Source organism: Xiphophorus couchianus, chromosome 6 (assembly GCF_001444195.1).
Source record: "Xiphophorus couchianus chromosome 6, X_couchianus-1.0, whole genome shotgun sequence".
Classification (NCBI taxonomy): domain Eukaryota; kingdom Metazoa; phylum Chordata; class Actinopteri; order Cyprinodontiformes; family Poeciliidae; genus Xiphophorus; species Xiphophorus couchianus.
In genome coordinates, this window is record NC_040233.1 from 1,507,483 (window position 1) to 1,528,930 (window position 21,448).

Below are 21,448 nucleotides of genomic sequence, written 5' to 3' on the forward strand. Positions count from 1 at the left end.
GCTGCTATTTGATGATTTAACAATGTTAGTTTTTGAAAATAGTGCTTTATAGTGCAGACCTGAAGGAAAAGATATACACAATTTTTGTCAACAATGTGTGTTCTCTGTAGAGAACACACACCACAGCTCAAGTGGAATTATTCCCAATCCTCTACAAGTCCTGGATGTGGAGAAGGTCAGCCCTGACAATGGTCTCTGCAAATCTAATTGTTCATTGCAGTTTAAACCAATCCTACTTTGAGGTTGAGTCAAACCACAAAGTGATACATAAACACAGGCCAAACTGCATAATGGCTGCATAGGAGATGACCAGCAGCTCCTGTGAAAAGTTGCCCCTCACAAAAGACAAATACAGACTAATTTTGTCAAAAAGAATGAGACTTTCAGCTGCTTCCACTTGGGGAAATTTCTGCTACAAAGAACCGTAGCTGAAACAACATCGTCTACAGAAAGGCAGTCAGAATTTTAGTGTGTAGTTTCACCATGGGGTGCTTTTAAATCACCAGGTAGGGTGCTGGTCTGATAAGTCTTCGAGGAATTGATTTCCTGACTTCCTCCTTATGACTGAATAGATAACCATGTAAATCTTAAATTTTGGAGCTCTTCATTCAGCTGAAGGTTTTGCTATCACTACTTGCATTCTGGGGGACCAGGGTACTAAACATTGATGTCTGGATTTGATGCTACATGTGTTGCGTCTTTACTTTTTGGCCACTTTCATCTGGAACTTGGCTGGCATGTGCTCACAATATTTCCTTCACGCCATTACATCATTGTCAATTTCGGACATGGAACTGAAGTGAACTATTATGAGCAACAAGGTAGAATACAACTGAAAAAAATGTCTGTACAAATGATGATAATACTCTGTAAACAGAAGTGCTGCTGTATAGTACAGCTTGAACCCCTCCTGAACAGGTCAACTCCCCACCTCCTGCTGGTGCACAGCACTGAGCTCTCTTACCTTGAAAAAGGCATAGTGAAGCTCCCAGTGAATGTTGTCTGGTCTGATGTTGATCCAGCAGAGAGTTCATCCACCAAGAACCTGCTGCCTGGCTCTGCTCCGAGATCTGCCGGGTAAAATGGCTGAGGAGTCACATCATTGTTTTCCTCATCAAACACCTGAACACAGGAGAACAGTCAGCTATATCTGTTGCATTAAACACCTCTGAACATTTAAAAGCAGCAAAATACCAAACACATTTCTTTAAATGCATAATATTTCCTTATTCAGTAAGTATTACACATCTGAACTTAGTTAATATGACATAATTTAGTAAATATTAGGCTACAAAGCCCCTTTGATTTTTTTAGGTTTTGTTAGGCACTTAATTTAATAGTAAATAGGGGGAAGAAGGGGAAGACTAGCAGCAAATGGTCAGAACTATACCATCTGTCCATGGTGCGCCACCCAGCGCCTTTGTTCAGGTATTCATGTGGTTAACAAGAATTTGTAATTATTTGTCGAATTCATGGTGTAAGTTACCCGAGCAGCTTGTCTCGGAGTAGGACCCGCCATTCTGTCCAGAATTTTGCTGCCGCTGAAAGTAAAACTCCGTCTGCTGGACAAGGCGAGCAAGCTGCTGCCGCGTTTAGAGCTACGAAACACCATAACGGTAAATTAGCACAGCTACCAATGCTTTTATTTAACAGTATATTAACTAACTTAATGTTTATGAACCGAGCTGTCAACTTACGGCCTCAGCATCACTGTATATCTCATCTTTTTCCCTTCTTTTGCTACAGAAGTAGACATGGTGGAACGGCCTCTGTTGTAGCTTGTTGTCGGGGCAACACAAAGCCACTGCGGTGAAGAGGCCAAACACTGACCCCTATTGACGATTGAAAGTTACAGGTTTCGTTGCTCGATCAAGGCACAAAATGTGGACTTGTTTACACAAATACGCCGTTCTCTAAAGAAAGAGGATTAAGACCACTGGGGGAAAAAATCCGAACTTTGACTTTAATCTCAGAAGACTGGCTTTTATGCAAATGGGTTGCTGGAAGCAACGCACTTCAACGATAGACCCGTGAGTCATGCTGCTGGAGAAGAGCTAACTTTACGGAGGAATGTAACCCGGATGTAAATTTTAACTTCCATTCCCCCATTCTCCGCTTTTTCCCATTTATCTCTCAAATCTCATGATAGTTCTAATATATCGACGAGTCTCGCGAGACTACTGATCAGCCAATCGCTGTTCAGTATCAGGGTCACATGTGGCACCGCAGCCTATCTGCTAGGCATATTAGCTGGAGCGGGGAAGTGTGAAACAGTAGGACGCGGTGAGAGGAGCAGAGCTGCTGAGATGAGATCTAAACTGTAGATCTGGTGAGTGTTTCTGTGTGTAACTTAGCGGTTAGCTCATTGATGTCACTGTTTGTTTGTGTAGCTGCTAGATTACTGACTGCTATGTAAATCCAGACGCCCATACTAGCTTTGAATAACCCATATGTGAACAATAAAGTGCCTTAAATAATTATTGAACACTTGTTTAGATTATTATCTTTTTTTTCCTTTTTTGTATTTCATGTTAACTAATTTATATAGTGCATATTTATTGGATTTTTCATGGATGTAATTTATATTTATTGAATATGCATATTGACTGAAAATGATTGTTGGAATTGTCTATAGTGGAAAAAGTGCCATTTATTGAATTTGTGTGCACACTGGAATGATTGGATTACATTTATTCATAGGCGTAACTTCCTGAAGGACTGGTGTGGGCGTGTCTCCAGCAATATTTCCTGAACCTTTCTTCTTCTTCTTTATGTTCCTGCATCTATATGTAACTCGGCAGCACCTGCACATTGTATTCAAAGCATTAACAGCCAGGTAATGATTTTTAAAATTCCTTTGTAAAAGGTAAATGGCAAGTCAGTTCAGCGATCTAGTGGACTGGACATCAGGTGACTCACTGAGCGCCACATGAGCTTTTGCTTTACATAGAATCTGAATATCGGTGGTCGGGGAAATAGCACAATAAAGCAAAGAATCTGAGAAGGGGATGCAAAGATTAATTGTCAACACTATGATAACAAGATGGCTTATCACAGGTCAGTAAAAAGCATTATTTAAAAATATATATATAAAGAAAGTGGAGAGTATGTTGGTTATGCTAGCTTAACTTTTATCACCTTAACATGTACTCTTGCTGCGCAGTTCGGAGTATTTCGGTTCAATTTACACAAAAATAAGGAAGTGCAGATGTTTAAGTTAATCAACCACCGCTAATGTTCAGGCGATCCCTTCCTAATGATCGCAAAATGGAAATTCAAAAACATAAATCTGCAACGGACAGAAAATTCTGTTTGGTGTTTGTTTGTCCTTTTTGTGTGTGAGTGTAATCTGTGCTCCTCGCTCCGGGGGCTGTTTATTAGTTGCCATGGCAACGAGTCTGCGTGTGACCTTAAGCTGACACGCTGAGAAAAAAATACTACAATCAGCCGTTTTTCTACATTTTTCCCAGGACAAATTGCATCATTTTTCGTAGAACGTGGCAAAATTCAGAGCAGTCATCAAATAGGATGAAATATTTCATAAAGCATAAAGAGCCAAAGTTTGTTAGATTTTAAATCTTTGCTCCTATTAAGTAAAATTAAATTATGGGCCATTGTAAAGAGAAATTCGCTTTGTTCTCCCTTGTTTCTAGAACTGACAGAAACCAAACTGTAGATTTATTAGCAGAGAGAAAATATATTTTACATATCCAAACATCATCATCGCAGCTTTAAGCCACATTTTATAGAATCCAGTAATAACTCTATTCAGGAACTCCAACCAGACCCAAAAAAGGTTTTGCGTCTTTATTATTTGCTATATTAAAGACGCATCATATCTCATCTGCTATGTGTGAGTCAGCAGGACTAAAGGTTTTGCCAACCAGCTGTGGAGTCAGAATCACATCATTGTAAAATACAAAGTTTGTACTGACAAGGATTCATTAGGTTTACACAGAAGTTACTTATTCTGTTTTTGAAATGTTTAATAACATTTTTAATTGCTACAGAATCTCATGTTTGATGTTTTTAGCACTTGATAAAATCAAACAATAAAAAACAACTATGTGATAATTCTTCACAAAGAAAATTACTAAATTGTAGGTAAGCATTCAGCAAATGCAGGCTGATTTCGTAAATTAGAATATGACTGAAAAGTTCCTTTGTCAGCAAATGAAAGACATTATATAAATTAATTAGATGACTTTCGTTTTAACATGTTTATATTTTGTAGTATGTTTAATACCTGCTAAAAGATTATTTTCGAAATATACTGTTAATCTGACAAGCCTGATCAGGATGTATGACCTAATTTATTGAATAAGACTGTCTGGCTCACATGTAAGTTTTGGCTTTATTCTTAGCACTAGAAAAAAAAAGGCCTTCCAGTAACTGTGGATGCATCATCATACTCATCTTCATCCCCACCAACTTGCAACACAAAGTTACAGCCTTTCATTTGTTTATTGAAAAAATGGTCCTGTTTTATTATTCAGGCCAGGCCTAGAGCGTAAGAAAGATTGCACTTCTGGTGTGTGATGGAAGACTTCTGCTTCCCCTGGCAGGCTGGTAGGAGGCTCCTTGCAGCCAATGAACGATTTTGTCCTCACTCTGATCTGACTTTTGTCAGCCCATGACCTGCACCAAGCACTTTATAATTAACTTGCTTGGGACCTCTAACCCACCCCAGCATGGGGTCAATGAACTGAAGGGTGTGGTTCATTAATTATGGAACTGTGGGAAAATTGACTAATTTTTGTTTTTGTTGTTTTTTGTTTTGTTTTTTTTGTTTTTCTCTTTTGTGCATTTTTATATGGTCATTTGGATGTTTCCACTGACGCTGTAAATATGTTCCGTATTTTTCGGACTATAAGCCGCTACTTTTTTCCTACGCTTTGTACCATGCTGCTTATAGCCCAGTGCGGCTTTTCTGTGGCTTTCTCTACAACCACCAGGGGGCTCTTCAGCAGGAAGTGAATCATTGGAAATCAAAGAAAGTTCTGATTTTTCATTTTAGAACAAGCACATGCTAGCAGCAGGCACAACGGAGACATTTCTTCAAACTCGTAGGATGCAGCTTTTCAGTTGAAGGCTATGGCTCTGGTAGTACAGGAGGGAAATAGAGCCGCTGAATGTAAACTCAGCGTGAACGAATCCATGGTTCGGTATTGGAAATGGAGGACTGCGTCCTTAACAGCAGATTTATTAAGAACGCTGCCCTCCACTGCGTCCTTGTGGAAAACCGAGAGCGGCAGAGATACCAGCGGCTTTTAGCTCAGTGCGGCTTATATATGTATGCTTCCAGCTTTTTTTTTTTTTTTTTTTTTTTTTGGTGCTCTCTATATTCCAGAAAATACGGTATATAATTTTCCTCACTATAAATACAAGCCACTCGCAACTGCAAACTTCCAGTCTGTCTGCTCCTTCATGAGTCGTATCTTATCTTCTGAGGAATTAGCCTATTTGATATTTTTATTCATCAACCATTTACATTGATGTATATTATCTTTACAAATATGCTACAGAAATATAAGCGATTTATTTTTCTTTTTTGTTTTGTGTTACTTTTATTACATAACCGATCAAGTCAGAATTCTGAGATTAAAGACAGAATTATTGTTTTGGGTCTAATCATTCTCTGTGGTTCTCACATTGTAATATGAATTGTCTTCTTCTACCCAAAAATAAAGTAATTAATTAAATTAATGTGACGCAAAGCTGCTTTGTGTAACTGAGCATTCTATTTTTGTAAAATTAACAAGTGATATTGCTGTACTTGACATTTTTTTAAATAAACTGATTTACAACACAATAAACTGTTTTTGAGTACATTACCTGTCAATTCTATTGTCACTTAAGGGAAGTGTTATGTTCTACTGCCCTCTGCTGGCCTCCTATGGACTTACCGGTAGTAATTCAGACAGGCACAGAAAGACTGCTCCGATCAGTCTTTCTCTCCCAGCAACAGCAACTCCAGATCATGATTTGTTTTTGCGTTATTTTCTGCTGGTTCTTACACATTTTCTTCACCCATGCACTGCCGACTCGACTGACAGATTTAAAAGATAAATCCATAAATTATTTACAATGAAATAGATTTTTTTTTAGGTGATTTCCACTCTGCCACTGGCCATAAGCAAGTCTGTGACATGGAGACCTCAAAAGACTTGCATCCATGATTATAGTGAAATATGGTATGCGTGGGGAACTGAACACATGTACAGCATATTTTTCAGATTTTTTGTTTTGTTAAAAGGTATTTCATTACTTTATACATAAATTATTCATAAATTTCACAAAGGTTATTAGTTATGAGGTGTGAAAAGTGAAAACGTTTAAAGTATGTTTGCCCATCAGATCTTTCATCAACCTCTTGGAGAGAGTATACATAAATTCAGCCATTTCTTTGAAGAATCATTCTGTTTACAGGTATCATTTTAACTTAAATTAAACTTCTAATATGATGTCTCATAAGTTTTAGAGACATATTAGATGTATGATGTCTGGTGACCAGATAAATCCATAAACATGAGGTTCATAACTTAATATTTATTTGCCAACAGGCTGTGAGGTCAAGGAACACATGTGCAGCTGCTTTCTGTCTAGATGTGAGGAGAGCAGAAATTGCCCATGGACCTTATCTGCTTTATGATTGTGGACTCTGCTATTTAGATAAGATGCATATAAATAGGAGGCATATTCCTAAGCTCTCTCAAACACTGCATGTCAGAATCTTATTCATCAAGTTGGCTAAAAGCTGCAAGAAAACAAAGTAGGAGACTTGAGAGGAACCAGAACAAAGAAGACTAGCTGTCAAAGCAGGTTGGTGTTGACATGATGTGCTAACATTATTATTTTATGTTACATATGTTATCTAAGAAGGTACAGCTGCAGGAGAATTAAGGGTTTCATTTTTAAGCATGAATTGAAAGCAGACCATTCAGGTATTTCACATTTTGTTTCCCTCCAGGATGAAGCCTGATCATAAGGATGGAGGCCAAAATCAGAAGCGAGAACAAGACTTTTATCTGGGCTGCCTAACCAAGAAATGGTTGATAATGTTATCAACTACTGTTGGACTTCTTATCCTGGCCATCATTATTGTCCCTGTTGTGATTCTCACCAGACCAGGAACCAAAGGTACAAACTTTGTTGTTGTGGTTCACTTTTTGTTCTTATAAATTAAAATCCAGCTATGTCCTGAGATGATGCTAAATTTCACATACAAAATATATGAATTCAGTGCAGTTCTGGTTATCACTAAATTTAATGAGTTTTCTTGATAAAAGTAGCAATCCACATAATGTGTTCCAAGGGGAACACCTAGAGCAGGAAGTAAGATCAAGTTAAAGGTAAAGCACAACCACTTCTAGAACAGATGGTTCTAACAGTTCCATCTCCTGCTACTGGATTAGTTATTTAGTTATCGAGTTAATGTAACACTGTCAAAACTTATCCACCGTTGTAAAGTGATAAAACAAGGTAAAACCAATTATTGCTCAGGTTTTTCTTGAACCTATAAATAGAAAACAATAATCATTTCTGACATCGGAGACGCACTTTGAGGTCACATCTTTAGTTTTGATCCTTTATGATTAAATAGGAAGCCTTGTATTTTCATAGTATTTACAAACTCAAAGGAAAGCTCTCCAAAGGGTTGTGAATACAGCCCAAAAAATCATTGGCTGCCCTCTCCCCTCACTGGAGGACCTGCACAGTGACCGCTGTCTAAGAAAAGCACAACACATCACAAAGGACACTTCTCACCCTGGACATTCTCTGTTCACACTGCTGCCTTCAGGCAGAAGATACAGAGCAACCAGAACCAGAACCAACCGTCTCAGAGACAGTTTCTACCCGATAGCAATAACAAAACTAAATGCAATCAAAAACATCCATTAATCATCATGAATGATGGATGTGAGAATGTGGCTGTTCTTACTTTTTTTTTGCCAGTTTGTTGATTCTTGCGTTGTGTGTAAATTGTGAGACAGTTATTTTTTGTTTTTGGGCATATGCACCGACTGATGGCACCTTTTGAATTTCGTTGTCCTTGTGACAATGACAATAAAGATTTATCTTATCTTATCTTATCTAAACAAGTTGGTAGCCTTCTGTTAATGACTAATAATCCAACAATGGTTATTGAAATAACTTCAAGCCAAGAAGTCAGTGTGCTGTTTGGTGACATGGTGCGTAATACACTGAGCATGGATCACAGGAAGTGAAGGAGAGCGTTGTCCCAGGAGATTAACATGTGAATGATGGAGCAGCATGTTTAAAGGTAAAGTCTATAAGATCATCTCCAAGCAGCTTGGTGCCCCTGTGACAACAGCTGCACTGATTATTCAGAAGTTTAAGGTCCACAGGACTGCAGTCAACCTTCCTGACCACGGCTGCACTGATGACAAATGGAAGAGAAGGATTATATGACTGGTAACCAAAGAGTCCAGAACAACCTACACAGAAATTGAAGGTGAACTCCAAGGTCAAGGTACATCAGTGGCAGATCACACCATCTGTCATCAGTTGAGCCAAAGTGGGCCTCATGGAAGATGACCAAGAAAGAAATCCGAAAGTGGCAGTATTATGTGTTTCCCAGGCACATGGATTCAAACCAGATCCTATGTATTTGTGTGTTTCTGGTGCACCAAGAAATATAATTTTTGCTTTAAAAAAGAAGGTCTGATGGGACAGTGGAGAAACTTATTGTTCTAAAAGGAGTTGGCCTACCAGCGTAGCTATTCAAGCCTGTGATGGCAGTTCAATGTAAGTTGCAGAACTCTGACCTTTGAGGACTGCAGTTTGAGAACTGATTTCTATAGAAAAGGCATGGCCACAAAATACACTAGTGTTTATCACAAGTATGCCAAACAGATGATTGGTGCAGTCATTTGGCTTTTTAATCATTCATTTTAAGTCACTGAAATCAAATCTGTCATTTGGTAGACTCATTTGACAGATCTCATGGCTTGTATTTGACTCTTTGTTTTACCCAGCTCCTGTTCCGCTGTTTCCTACTGATGGAGACATGCTGGACTTCCTGGTTCAGTCAGGTGAAATCAGTGAACAAGATGGTCTCTTGGCAACCTGGTTCCACCGAGCCAACAGCAAGGAGCAAATGAACATGGCTCTTGCATGTAAGAGCACATAGATGCAGTCATATTAGTATTTTGTCCTTGGTTTACATTCTGAACAATTGTAACAACATGCTCATCACAAAGTATGATTCTTAAAAAACACAGCTGGTTTTTTTGTTTTGTTTTTTTCTCCCTCCTTCAAGCTGATGTTATGATCCTAGAGGCAGACGTTACTCTGGAGGGTTATGGAACTCCTGATCAGAATCCAGTACCGATCATGGCTCACCCTCCTGATGTTTATAGTGACAACACCCTGGACCAGTGGTTGGATGCTGTGTTGGACTCTAGAAAAGGTGCAGATTACACCCAAAGAAACAGTATTTGTGTGGCAGATATGATTGAAGTTTTATCGGTTTGTATCAACTTTCAGGCATAAAACTTGACTTCAAGGCTCTGGACTCTGTGGGTTTCTCTCTGGACCTGCTCAAGCAAAAGAACAGCAGCAGAGGAATAAACAGGCCTGTGTGGCTCAATGCAGACATCCTTCGAGGTCCCAATGTACCAAACTTTGTGTCTCCAGTCAATGGAACCAGGTCAGAATTCTTAGAACTTAAAAGTGAAATTATTTTATTTATTTTAAGTTTATTTGGTAGGGACAGGCACACATCCATATAGACAAACTGAACAAACTGCAGTCCCATGTTTGTGTCATAGTGCAATAGCAGCAGCTAATTAGCAGCACTTGTCCCTAGATGGGCTTTTAAAAAGTACCTCTAAAAAATTGAAGTGATAATCATTTAAGATAGCACAGCATAATGTTGACGTCTACAAACAAATGTGAAACATAAAACATCAAAAATGGATTCAGTTCTGTTTTTGACATAACCAGAGTTTTGTTTGTTTTTTGAACATACTAAAACTGGAAACGGACTTTAAATCAACAGGAAGTGAGTTCCAAACTGCAGATCCTCTCATGGACAGAGCACTTTGAGCAAAAGTGGTTCTTCGAAAGGGAACCTTACAGTTTCCATCTGTAGCTGCTCTAGTAAATCTGCTGTTGCCCTGCAGTCTCTGTATGCAATCGCTTAATAGTGTTTTATATATCCACTCAAACACTTAAAAATCAATTTTAAAAGATTATAATTTATAAATTCAGGAAAGTCCAAAATGCCAAATTTAGCCAAAATGTGGCAATGATGGAATCTGATTGGCTTTTGATATAAAACCTTCAAAGCCCGATTATAGAGACTTGCTAATGGTTTGAGTATATTTGACTAGTCTGAGACCAGACAGCAGCTCCATAAGAAACATGTGAGAGGATCATTGAGTTCAAGAACATCTCTGCACAGTGACGTGTTAAACCATTTCTAATCATTTTAGAACAGTTTATATTTGATCTAACAGTTTTGCTGATTTTATCAACATGGCTCCTAACATTTAACTGAGCATCCAGAATTATTCTTAAATTTTTCTTGTGATACTTTCTCAATAGGGGCCCCATTGATCTGAATATTCAAGGACTGTAATGATGTTGTCTTGATTGAAAAGCAAATGCACTTTGTTTTCTTTGTATTGAGAGTTAAACAGGAATCATTTAGCCATGATGATGATCTCTGCAGGCTGTTCTGAAGTTTTTCACTGACTACAATACTGCTTTTGTCCAATGTGTAAACAATGGTGTCATCAGCATACATTAGAAGGTTAACTTCAAAACAAATTTCAGGAAGACTGTTAACATACAAACTAAAAAGGGCCGGACCTAAGATAGTTCCTTGTGGAATCCCTGTTGCTATTTTACGGAAGACAGATTTACTATTATTAATGACAAAACATTGTTCACGATTTTTTCAAAATGATTGAAACCAAGACAATGACCATTCTGAGAAATTAAATGATGAAAGCCTTGAGATCGGTAAATTGTGATTCACCGTTTCATAAGCCTTTTTCAAGTCAAAGAAAACTGCACCAGTGATTTGTCCTGTCAAGTGATTATTTAACCTTTTCAAGCAGCAGACTTATAGCAGTCTCTGTGGAATGATTATGTCTGAAGCCAAACTGAAGAGGATGCAGAAGATTGTTACTTTCTAAATAAAATAGTAGTTGTTCTAGAATAACTTTCTCCAGCACTTTTGACATGACCGGAATGAGACTTATTGGCCTGTAGTTACTGATTTCATGGGGACTTCCTGATTTAAAAATCGGTTTCACCAAAGCTTTTTTCCATGCATCGGGATATTGCCCTGTTCTGATGGAAATATTAACTATGTGAGTTAAAGATTCTACTAAAATATTGCTGCATTTTTTAAAAACATAGCATCTAATTATACATATCCTTTGTGCAAGAATTGCTTAAGCTATTGCTAGCTTTTTGAACATCAGAGTAATAAATTTCCTTCATCTCAAACAAATCAGAACACTGTTTGGTTTTGTACTGTGTCTATCCGTTGGAGTTGGTAAGAACTTTGATGCCAAGTCTTTAACTGAAGAGAGGAAAGAATCATTAAACATTGTTACTAGCTGAGCAGGATCAGTTATGAAGCACAGCTGTTAGTGAATTGCTGTTTTTCATCACTTTCCCAGATTTCTTCAGTTGATTCAGAGGACATTTCCAGATGTGACTTTGTCTCCTGGATGGATGGTGTGTATGTTCATGACCTAACAGGAACATCAGTTTGGTGTTCTTGTTTCATGTTTTTAGTCATTATAACTCCAGTGAGTGTTGCAATGACTTCTACAGTTCTGCAGTCAATGTCTTGGTTCCTATCTGGTCCCTAGGATATTTTTCTTTAAATGAAGACAGGTAATCACTGTTCATAAATGTATCCAGTTTGTGTGTGGATCTACTTTTGTTGGTGGTGGCAGAGAAGCCCACTCTCACCACAGAGTTATGATTCAATAACTTGTAGAACAGAAGTCTCAAACTCCCAACCTAATACAAACTTGATAGTCTACATTTTGCCTCTTGAGATGCAGAAGTGAAGACTCTTGTCAAGGACCTCTTGTCTTCTGGGTCATGCAAAGGTCACAGGATACAGGCTGTCTATGTTTTCACAAATTGAGCTCATGATGAACTAATGGCAGAAAATAAGCATCTTAAAACATTTATGTAAATTGAATCTTCTAAGCAATATTGTCAAGACCAAGAAATGTAACAAGACTCAATCTGCCATGAGAGACTTCAGTGGCATGTGGATATTGTGCTGTTGATGATTCAGTGGAATTATTTTACTGTTGGCTATGATTTTATCAGTTTCCAGAGTTCAATGTTTAATCAATAAATAGATGAGAGCCAGGCCCTGTGTTTACACAAGCCCAATCATCAGCCTCTCCACCATGCTTAACAGGTAGTATGAGGTGCTGATATGGTGTTTTAGTTTTTTGCCAAACTTATCAATATGTAAACTATTGTTAACGGGGCCCGCGGATGGATTGTAAAGGTGCAGGATAATAACCACTCCAGGAGGGAATAATGTTAATCCTTCTTTAATGATGATAACCAAACAGGAGTACAGCTGGGTGGTTTAGGTGCTCTAACGCCGATGCAGACGAACTTTATACGTCCACACCAGAGTCAGCGAGCATCCAACAGCAAAACAGTCCCACCACCAAAACATTCCCCTGGAACACACACCCACTGCATGCAGAGTTCCGTTAACGAGATAAATGCACAGTAACGCACCTAAACTCAGATCGACCTAGCAAGCATGGAAAATAGTGCTGGCATAAGCAGAAATATACAAGTACTACAATATTTAAGGACAGATGTCTCTGCTTTAGATTCATCTTCACTAAAGGACATTGTTCTGGAATATTTGTGTTGTATTTTTAGTAGACTGTATTTCCATAAAATGTCACTAATTGGAAAGCAAAGCTGATGCAAAACTGTTGTCAGGGTTTTTAATAAATAAACATGTTCCTCATTATCCTGAGGTTTAGCCTTGGATCCTTTGTCTGTGTAATAGATCATTTTTATAAAGAATGATTGTGTCCTCATTTACAGTTAACATCACTATGTTTCTGACAGGTTCTCTATATTCCTCAAATTGCTATTGGAACTTATTCCAAAGAAATGGTGGAACACATGTATCATCTGATCAAAGATGTCCCTCAGAAGGTGAGAGGAAAGAAACATTTGTGGGTAAAACTGGGTGTAAAGTTCTCTGTCATAGGTCAGCACAGCTGAAACAGCGGATGCATGTTAGCTTAATTTGCTGCTTTAAACTATTCATAATTCCTTAAAAAGCAGAAGGAATGAAATCTGACTTTATCTTATGCAGCATAGTGTGTATTGTGTAGAACAGGTTAGGTCAATAGCTGGAGAGAGGCACCAGCACCTCTCCTGACCTCACTAGAGATAAGGGTGTTAGAAAATGGATGGATGTTGGGTCAATATAACAATGGCAGCCATCTCTGGTTGTTAATCTGGTCTGCCCCATCAAAGAGTAACATATTGTGAATTTCTCCCCTGAAATGGCATTCACTGTTTATGCTATTCTAATGTATTTAAATAAACATTTATTTTTCAAATTTCATAAAAAAATATATAGCACAGTTTAATTTTTTAGCAGTTACTGAAGGCTGCAGCTTAGTGGACTGCGCAGCAGCGTAACAGTAACTTTCTGGTCAGTTGAACACTGAATCTCTGCAGGTGACGTTCCCAGTCCATGCTCTGCTGGTCCACAGAGGATGGCAGCACATCAGCTGGCTCCTCAACCAGTCACCAAGGTACCAAACAGCATCAACCTTACAAGGATCACAACATATCAGTCACACAGACATGTGTGGACAGACCTGAAGCTTGAAGCAGCAAATAAATTCAGCAGATCTTAAAGTTGGTCATTCTGGTAACAAGTTTAGCTGTACATGTTTTTCTAGGTTCAGCTTGACTCTGTGGCAGGGTTCAGATCATCCAACCGTCAGGGACCTGCTGTTTGTCCGGGACAACACCCAACCTGCACAAGTCTACTACGACATCTATGAACCTACGCTGACAGCGTTTAAAGAGGCCGCAAGTAAAGAATAATGCTCAATGTTCAGGCAGTACTTGTAATGTAGATGGAATAATCCGATAACGGAAAACTTCACAAATTAATTTTACATGTGGAAAATATTTGTTTTTGTTTGAGCATTGTTTTCAGAGATTGTGAGAGTGTGACAACAACAAAAAAGGAGTAAATGATGAAGCATAACTTAGACTTGGGATTCTTAAAAAACATCTTTTAAAACATAAATATGCCAAGAAATTATGACTTGGTTTGGAAACACTAATGTTACCTGCTGCACTGACATATTGTTTTGTACATTGTGATACCATTCAGAAATTGTAGTTGTTTACATCATATACCAGCTAGATATGAAAAAAGGATTTAGGAAAACTGATGTCTTCATTGAAGTGGTTTTGGAATGTGTCTCCAGGAAACCGCAGTGGTGTTCGGAGGTTTTATCCTGGAGGAAACCTGATGGACTTTCTTTATCCAGTTCACAACTGGAGCAGCAGCTTCCTTACTGATGTCACCCAGCGCAGCAGTCTGGGAGTGCGCTGGTTTTCAGTCGCTGATGAGGCCTTCCTGCTGGCGCGGCTCTCAGGTGAAGGCCCTGCTGAAATAACACTTCCAATAATTTGTTGGAATGCTACGACTTTTTTTTTCCAGGCAGCACTGTGTCACAATCTTCCTCTTGCATCTCTGACATCCTCTAACGCCAGTGGCGTATCTAGGCCTGTTTAAAAAAAAAACCCTGTATCTCAGCAGCCCTGAACCAGGTCGCCACCCATCCCGTAAAATACGGAGTCGTCCCATATTTGGCCGTTAAATGTGCGCCCGTATTGAACCGACACATAACTGTCCGATAGAAACGCCTATCATACATACATCAACACTAAGTTAAACAATAATGACCAAAATAAAACACAGGAAATATTAAGGTCAGCTAAATTGTAGTGGTGGGAGCTAAAGGACCCCAGGACGCTACGGACCGACGCTGAACGTCACAGTTGCCTAGAGACGGACACTGCGCAGCCGCGGTAAACTGCTATCAACCCGCGTCTTTTTCAAACGTCTTCGACCCGATTCACTGTCCTTAGAAGCAAAAACGCTTTTAAAAAGTGGGTGTGCCGCGGTGGCGTAGCGACCCATATTTGGAGGCCTTCAGTTCTCGACGCGGCCGTCGCGGGTTCGACTCCTGGACCCGACGACATTTGCCGTATGTCTTCCCCCCTCTCCGTCCCTGTTTCCTGTCAGCCCACTGTCATATAAGGGACACTAGAGCCCACAAAAGACCCCTGGAGGGGTAAAAAAAATAAATAAATACAGAGTAAGTGAAAAAACGCGCATTATAAGCGGAACGATTTCAGAGAGGATAGAAACTGTGGACATAGAAAGACTAAACAAAAAGTGTCCGTCGTGGCGCCGTGTGCTGCTGTATGACAGACAGAATGGATCAGGAGAGGAACTGCAGACCCATCAGAACCTAAAGAACCAGATATCAGCGTCTCTTCATCCTCAATCATCTGATGAGGCTGACATGGTACAGAACATTTAGTTATGATTGATTAAGTTTCTTATTGTGATTTTAGTTGACTATTGAGGTTTGATTATTTGCTTAGGATGTTGAGTTTGGATGATATTTAATAAATAATAGCAATAGCCAAAATAAGTGGCCATTTAAAGAACAAATCATACTAATAGATTAATAGTAAATACATAAATATTTCCTACATTACATTACTTTCAGTGTGTTTTATTCAAAAATGTTGATATATTTTATGAGTAATTTGTCCAGTGCTCATTTAATGTATTATTTTATTAATGTGGTTTACCAGTTTGGATAATCTGACAATGAAGAAAAAACATGCTAAGCAAAAATACACCAGACCTGCAGACCAGGGGCGGTTCTAGACGGGGGCTAAGAGGGGTTCTAAAGAAATTATACTAAATAAAATATTCAGTGGTAGATATTTTTTCTTCACAATTTTCTTTTTAAATGATGAAATTTCTGTGTTTTTCTTTAATTCTTTTTTTTAAGTGTCTCCATAAAAACACTGTTCCTTGTGGTAAATTTGGTCTAGAACCAGCCTCTAAAGAAAACAGTCCATTATATATATATATATATATATATATATATATATATATATATATATATATATATATATATATAGGCCTGTTGCAAAATCAATTAATCGTACGATAAATTAAAACTATCGACATCATTTTAATTATCGGCATTATCGTCTCTTCCGGCCTTTTTCTCTTTCTGTTGATGACACTGAATGAAAAAAGGCTAAACTCCAGTGCTCTCCACTGACCCTCCCTTCCTCATTTCCTTAGTGTAAAGCCCAGCGCACACTACACAATCTTAGATCTGCCAGCCGATTGTCGGCCCAGTTTCAAAACCTGACAGACCAAACATTAGCCGACAGAAATCCTAGGTATAACTGTTCGATCGGGTTCGTTCCTGCCGTGTGTTTGTCCAACAATGGGCACAAAATAATGGCTACAAGTCCAGTGAACTAATTTTAAAACCAGGCATTAATCAATGCTTTATTCAATCTACCTGCAATGCATGTGGCTAGTGTCAGTCCTGACTGAATGAAAATCATTAGAACCTATTTACGTCACGTTAACGAAGAACAGCTGAACAGTTACCGGGTTTATCAACTGCAGTAGCAATTTGGCTCCAACTCCTCCTCTTGTCATTTCTATATTCTTTGCATGTTGAATAAACATTAATGTTGTTTCCACATATCATCTCCAATGTCCGCTGGACTTCGGGTTGCGCCGTGTCAGCTGTTAGAGATTCTCCTCCGTAATTTCCCCTCAGAAAGCAAGGAGGAGAATCCTTGCTTTCTGATTGGCTACCTGTCACATTCAACAGGTGTAGTTAAAGCTCCCAGTCGGGGAAAACCCCTGATTTAGCGGCAACGACGGTCTACCGCAACACACCACACAATCTTAGAAAGATCAACGTTCTAAGATTGTTGTAAGGGGAAAAATAGGAGCAAAAAATCATGTAGTGTGAACTATTGCATCAGGTAGTCGATGTGCCCATCTTCTCTATTTAAATTTAATTATTACTGAAGGGCAACATAATATACACACTTCATAATCTGCACTCTTTTGGTTAAATGCAGTATTTATTTCCACTTTGGCTTTATGTTGTTTAGTTTTTTTTCAAGTGCATTTTTTGTTAATGGAGACTGAGAATCCATTTTATTTTTGTTTTTGGTTGTTTTGTTTATTTTGTTTATCAGCTCCAGTGTTAAATATTCCTTTGAAAATAAAGTGTATCTATCTTTGGCAGGAAATCGCATACATTATTACATCATTTCCATTAAATCAGTGTAAAAAGGTCTTCAAACAATATTATCGTTTATCGCAATAATATTTTGAGACAATCATTGAGCAAAATTTGTTATAGTGACAGGCCTATGTATATATATATATATATATATTATAACCAGCTATAAGGAGCCTGACTTGTATCATCAGCACCTTTATGCAAAATATTATGCTTAGTGATTTTTTTAAAATGGGTAATGCAGTACTTAATTAATTTAGAATTATTTTTTATTCATTAATGGAAATTGTGTACAGTATTGGCTTTATTTATTTGAAGAGTATTTTGTAGTTGTTCAGTACAAAATGTTGTATGTGTGCAAAATATTTGGATAAATAATGGGTTAGCCTGATCCTGGTTCTTAGCCTTGTTAATTACTCTTGTTGGTCTTTTTTGAAGTTTGATTAGTGACTGTTTTGTTGTTTTGTAATTAATTTCTCAAATCTTTCTGGAGTCACTTAAATAAGGTCAAACTAAAGAACAGTACAGAATCTTAGGCTGTTTCTGTGTCTGTGAACAGAAAGATGTTTGATACTGAAACTATGATAGACCCACTTCATGATCTGTGAACTGAAATAGTAAAACCCGATTGGGAAAAATTTAAAGTTTCTCTGATTTTCCTATTTGTAAGTATTTACTTGAGTACAATGAACATTGTTCTTTTGTTCTGTGAATTACTGACATGTCTCTTAATTTTGTTTTGAATGTATGTAAATAAGCAGTTAGATTTAGAAAAAAGCACCAACAAATATCTTCTCATGGGTCTTAGCCCTGCTGGGGGCTCAGCACCCCTAAAAGTCCATTCCTAGAATCGCCCCTGTCTAACTCTACACTTTTATCAGACCCTGAAAAAAATCTATGCTACAGCGGAATAAGATCCCAGAAGAATTTTGTATCTGGCTTTACCCAGTGCAGTATGGAAAACCTTTTTCTTTTAAGTTTTTATTACCCTTCTACCTTTTTCACTTGACTCATATCCTCCGGGGACAAACTGTCCATTATTGTTCCAGTATTTTAGCTGTTGTAAACCTTGTCCTTAATTGATTTCTGGTTCAGCTCACATGTAAACCCAAGCCTTGGGCTGGAGGCATTTCTGGCTCCATCCTGGTTCAGATCTGTTTGTCTGACTCATGCTGTGAGATCAGGAAGAAGCCTTGTCCAGAGTCACTGCTGAAATACTGCTGACCCTGGCATGGACTTACTTGACCTTAACGTAAAACTTCAGTGACTATATCACCACTATGAATGCTTTTCATAATTCCAATATGTAGAAAATTACACAACTCTTACAAATGTCTCCTTATCCAGTGGCAAAAACGCCCTGCTCACTCAAAGCTGGACTGAAATTTGTTCACAATCTGCACATCACAGCAAAGTCCAGTCAGAAATGCTGACCGAGATCTAAAGAAGCTGAGTGCTGATGCACTGAACACTGAATCTCATTTCTCATCTGCGTGTCTCTAGATGAGGATGGTGGGATGCTGGTTCTTCATGTAGTTTCTGACAGAAATCAGCCTGGAGTTCCTGTGCTGGGAGGTTCTGGGACCAGCTCTGAGCCCTTCACACTTCAGGTAAATAAGTGGAGATGAGCTAACCTTTTTATTCCACATCGCTTTACACAATCACTGCAGTAGACCTGGCTGAGAGCACTCCTCAGCCAGGGAGTTCCTTTGGGTTTGTCTTGTCCCTGGAAACTCTCACACCTTAGCTCAGTTTACTGAGCTGCTGTAGTGTCCCTAAAACATGCCACCTTAAACATTCAATGATTAATCTTTTATGTTAAGCATCTTACTTCAGAAATATGATTACAGTATTTAATAAAATCCCACCTTACTCCTGCTGATCTTTTATTAGCTTGAAGTGCTAGGCTAACATTGGCTTCATTATTTAGTTTTGATATGACTTATTTGTAACTGGGCTCGTAACATATTTCAGTTTTGCTCCAGTTAATCATCACATGGGTAGAATTCACTGAAAAAGTTGTTCTTTCACATGTTGGATTTTAAGGCCAGAGTTGGCTTTTTTTTTTTGCCAAGACTTTTTTCCCCCCCTAAATCATCTTTTTACAATAAAAAGGTGATGATATCTTTTGTCAAAATCACCTTTGGCCATTATTTTAAGAAGTTGATGATATAAGGGGAACAGAGTTCTGAGCTATTCTTTTCTACTACATTTCTTATGTCTCTCACATTAAAATCCAATTTAGGCATAAAAGGTTTTACATGTACATACCAATACTTCAGTTGTCAGCTTTGATTTTGTAAACCAACACTTAACATAAAGTTTAGGGAGCAATGAAATGATGCAATGTACACAAGAGGACCTTTTCTGTGTGTGCATTTTGTGTTTGAAGCGTGTCTTTGAGCTGCTTGGGCAGAGGACTGATGCACCCTGGGGGGTTTATCTTCGGGTTCATGGCCATCAGCTTCTGGAAGCTTCCCTCAAACTGCTGCAGGCCGCTTACTCTGCAGAGGAACTCTACAGACCCATCTGGATCAGCATGGAGAGTTCCCAAAGCAGCTACAGCACAAATGTGTGTATCATTATTTAGGTCATTACGTAAAATATGACTTCTTGAAATATTTGAACAAGTCATAAAAATGCTAACAAATAACTTTTAAAAGGTAATTTGAAACAAACTGATTATCAGGTTAACAGTCAAGTGCATTCAACTGTTTCCTACTGGTCTTCAGTTCATGCTTACTGAGCTGAAATAAGCATGAACTGTGTGTCGTCTGTGTATTTCAGGATTTTGTGTCCACAGTGGAGGAGTTGTTTCCGTATGTCACTGTGGTCTTGGCTGAGCAGAACTGGCCTCCTCTGATCCCAGCCTCACTGACAGGCCTGTCCCAAAGGCTGGCTGTTCACCTCACCGCAGCATCACTGCTCAAAGAACCACAGGAACTTCCCTCCCTGAAGGAGAGGAACCAGTGTGACTTTGTAGTGGAGGTGGACATGGAGGACACTGCAGAAACATTTAGAATTATGAAGAAGCTCATGGCCCAACAGGGAGGAAAATCAAAAGCAAATCTCTACACGATGACTAGCAAATAAAAGAAACTATCTGACACAACCATATGAGGTTGGACCTTCTCATCTAGCATGATGGAGATTATCTTTAGTGTCAGCGAGGAGTTGTTTGCTTTATTTCTTTTCTCTAACCATTACACCTTGATTTTAATAAAGTTAAATGGAATAAAGCCTGGTTAGTTCTCAAAGTATGTTTTCTGTTTGCATTATGTATCATGAAGGAAAACGATGCTAATGTTAAAATGAAGGTCCTCATACTGTTAAACTTTCTATTTACAGTCACAAACTTTAAATTATGCCATTTTGAGTTGGTCAAATAAAATCATTGAAAGACTTTAAAGAAAATAAAGTTGTGAATAAACAGTGTTCATGTGTGTTTGATCTTGAATGAGAAAAAAGCCACAAGAGGATGTGTACGTCTCAAAAAAAACCTGAATTATTTCTTATGCATGCAAAATGTATAAGAAAAAAACAAACTGCACGTCATCCTAAATACAGCAGTGCCTTGGATTGTGGTGGCAGCTCAATGCTTTTTGTCTGCTGACATGTGGAAGCTAATTAGTTGATGGAAAAACAGTCGAAGCCAAGGCACACATTCTGGAATGTGTGCCTTGTGAGAAATGTCTGCAGGAAGCGATAAGCGTGTCAAACTGAGAACTGACCTGGCAGGAAAAACACCCAAAGGCTAAAGGGTCAAAGCTTGTGACTCGCTGAGATAATATCCACAGAGAGACACAGGAAACAATGCCATGTCAATAGTCATGTGCAGACTTAAATGAGTTAAAAAATGTTTTGGGGTCAAAAGGACTAATGTCTCAGCCAGATCTAGAGAAACTCATCTATGCGTTCATCTTCAGTCGTATTGATTATTGCAACAGCGTCTTCACAGGTCTGTCCAACAAATCAATCAAACAGCTGCAGCTGATCCAGAATGCTGCTGCTGGTGTTCTCACTAAAACCAGGAAGATAGAGCACATAACACCAGTTTTAAAGTCCCTCCATTG

At 38.5% G+C, this 21,448-nt stretch overlaps 2 protein-coding genes across 7 annotated transcripts in view; one reads left to right on the forward strand and one right to left on the reverse strand.

Annotated features, from left to right (window-relative positions):
- dnai4 (dynein axonemal intermediate chain 4) overlaps positions 1–2,087 on the reverse strand; it is a 35,232-nt gene extending 33,145 nt beyond the window's left edge. For 2 of the 3 annotated variants that reach the window (XR_003595959.1, XR_003595958.1), the window contains exons 1-3: positions 1,698–2,087; positions 1,487–1,598; positions 965–1,122 (exon numbers count right to left, since the gene is read on the reverse strand). Coding sequence is in view for 1 of the 3 variants with exons in the window: in XM_028021085.1 (XP_027876886.1) it covers positions 965–1,122; positions 1,487–1,598; positions 1,698–1,756 (329 nt within the window). In the remaining 2 variants the exon portion in view is untranslated. The remainder of the gene's footprint in view (positions 1–964; positions 1,123–1,486; positions 1,599–1,697) is intronic. The other variant, XM_028021085.1, reaches the window with a different exon arrangement.
- A 144-nt stretch (positions 2,088–2,231) lies between these two features.
- On the forward strand, positions 2,232–20,810 carry fam151a (family with sequence similarity 151 member A). Of its 4 annotated transcripts, none has more exons than XM_028021087.1 (14): positions 2,232–2,329; positions 2,701–2,836; positions 6,971–7,140; positions 9,000–9,140; positions 9,284–9,433; positions 9,511–9,673; positions 11,661–11,718; positions 13,105–13,194; positions 13,729–13,805; positions 13,956–14,092; positions 14,496–14,666; positions 18,879–18,985; positions 19,768–19,947; positions 20,163–20,810. In XM_028021087.1, exons 2-14 carry the CDS (start codon positions 2,772–2,774, stop codon positions 20,466–20,468), a joined length of 1,815 nt encoding a protein of 604 aa, XP_027876888.1. In that variant the 5' UTR covers positions 2,232–2,329; positions 2,701–2,771; the 3' UTR covers positions 20,469–20,810. The 4 variants fall into 4 exon arrangements, with proteins under 4 accessions (XP_027876888.1, XP_027876890.1, XP_027876891.1 ...); XM_028021090.1 differs by having other exon boundaries at positions 2,238–2,329; positions 2,802–2,836; XM_028021089.1 differs by lacking the exon at positions 2,701–2,836 and having other exon boundaries at positions 2,237–2,329.
- The last annotated feature ends 638 nt before the right edge of the window (positions 20,811–21,448 follow it).

Bases quoted from the DNA above. Each gene is read 5' to 3' on its own strand.
- fam151a (XM_028021087.1), top strand. From the start codon at position 2,772: ATGTTCCTGCATCTATATGTAACTCGGCAGCACCTGCACATTGTATTC. The intron at 7,141-8,999 runs GTACAAACTTTG...TGTTTTACCCAG, and splicing joins CACCAGACCAGGAACCAAAG to CTCCTGTTCCGCTGTTTCCT. The intron at 13,806-13,955 runs GTACCAAACAGC...ATGTTTTTCTAG, and splicing joins CTCCTCAACCAGTCACCAAG to GTTCAGCTTGACTCTGTGGC.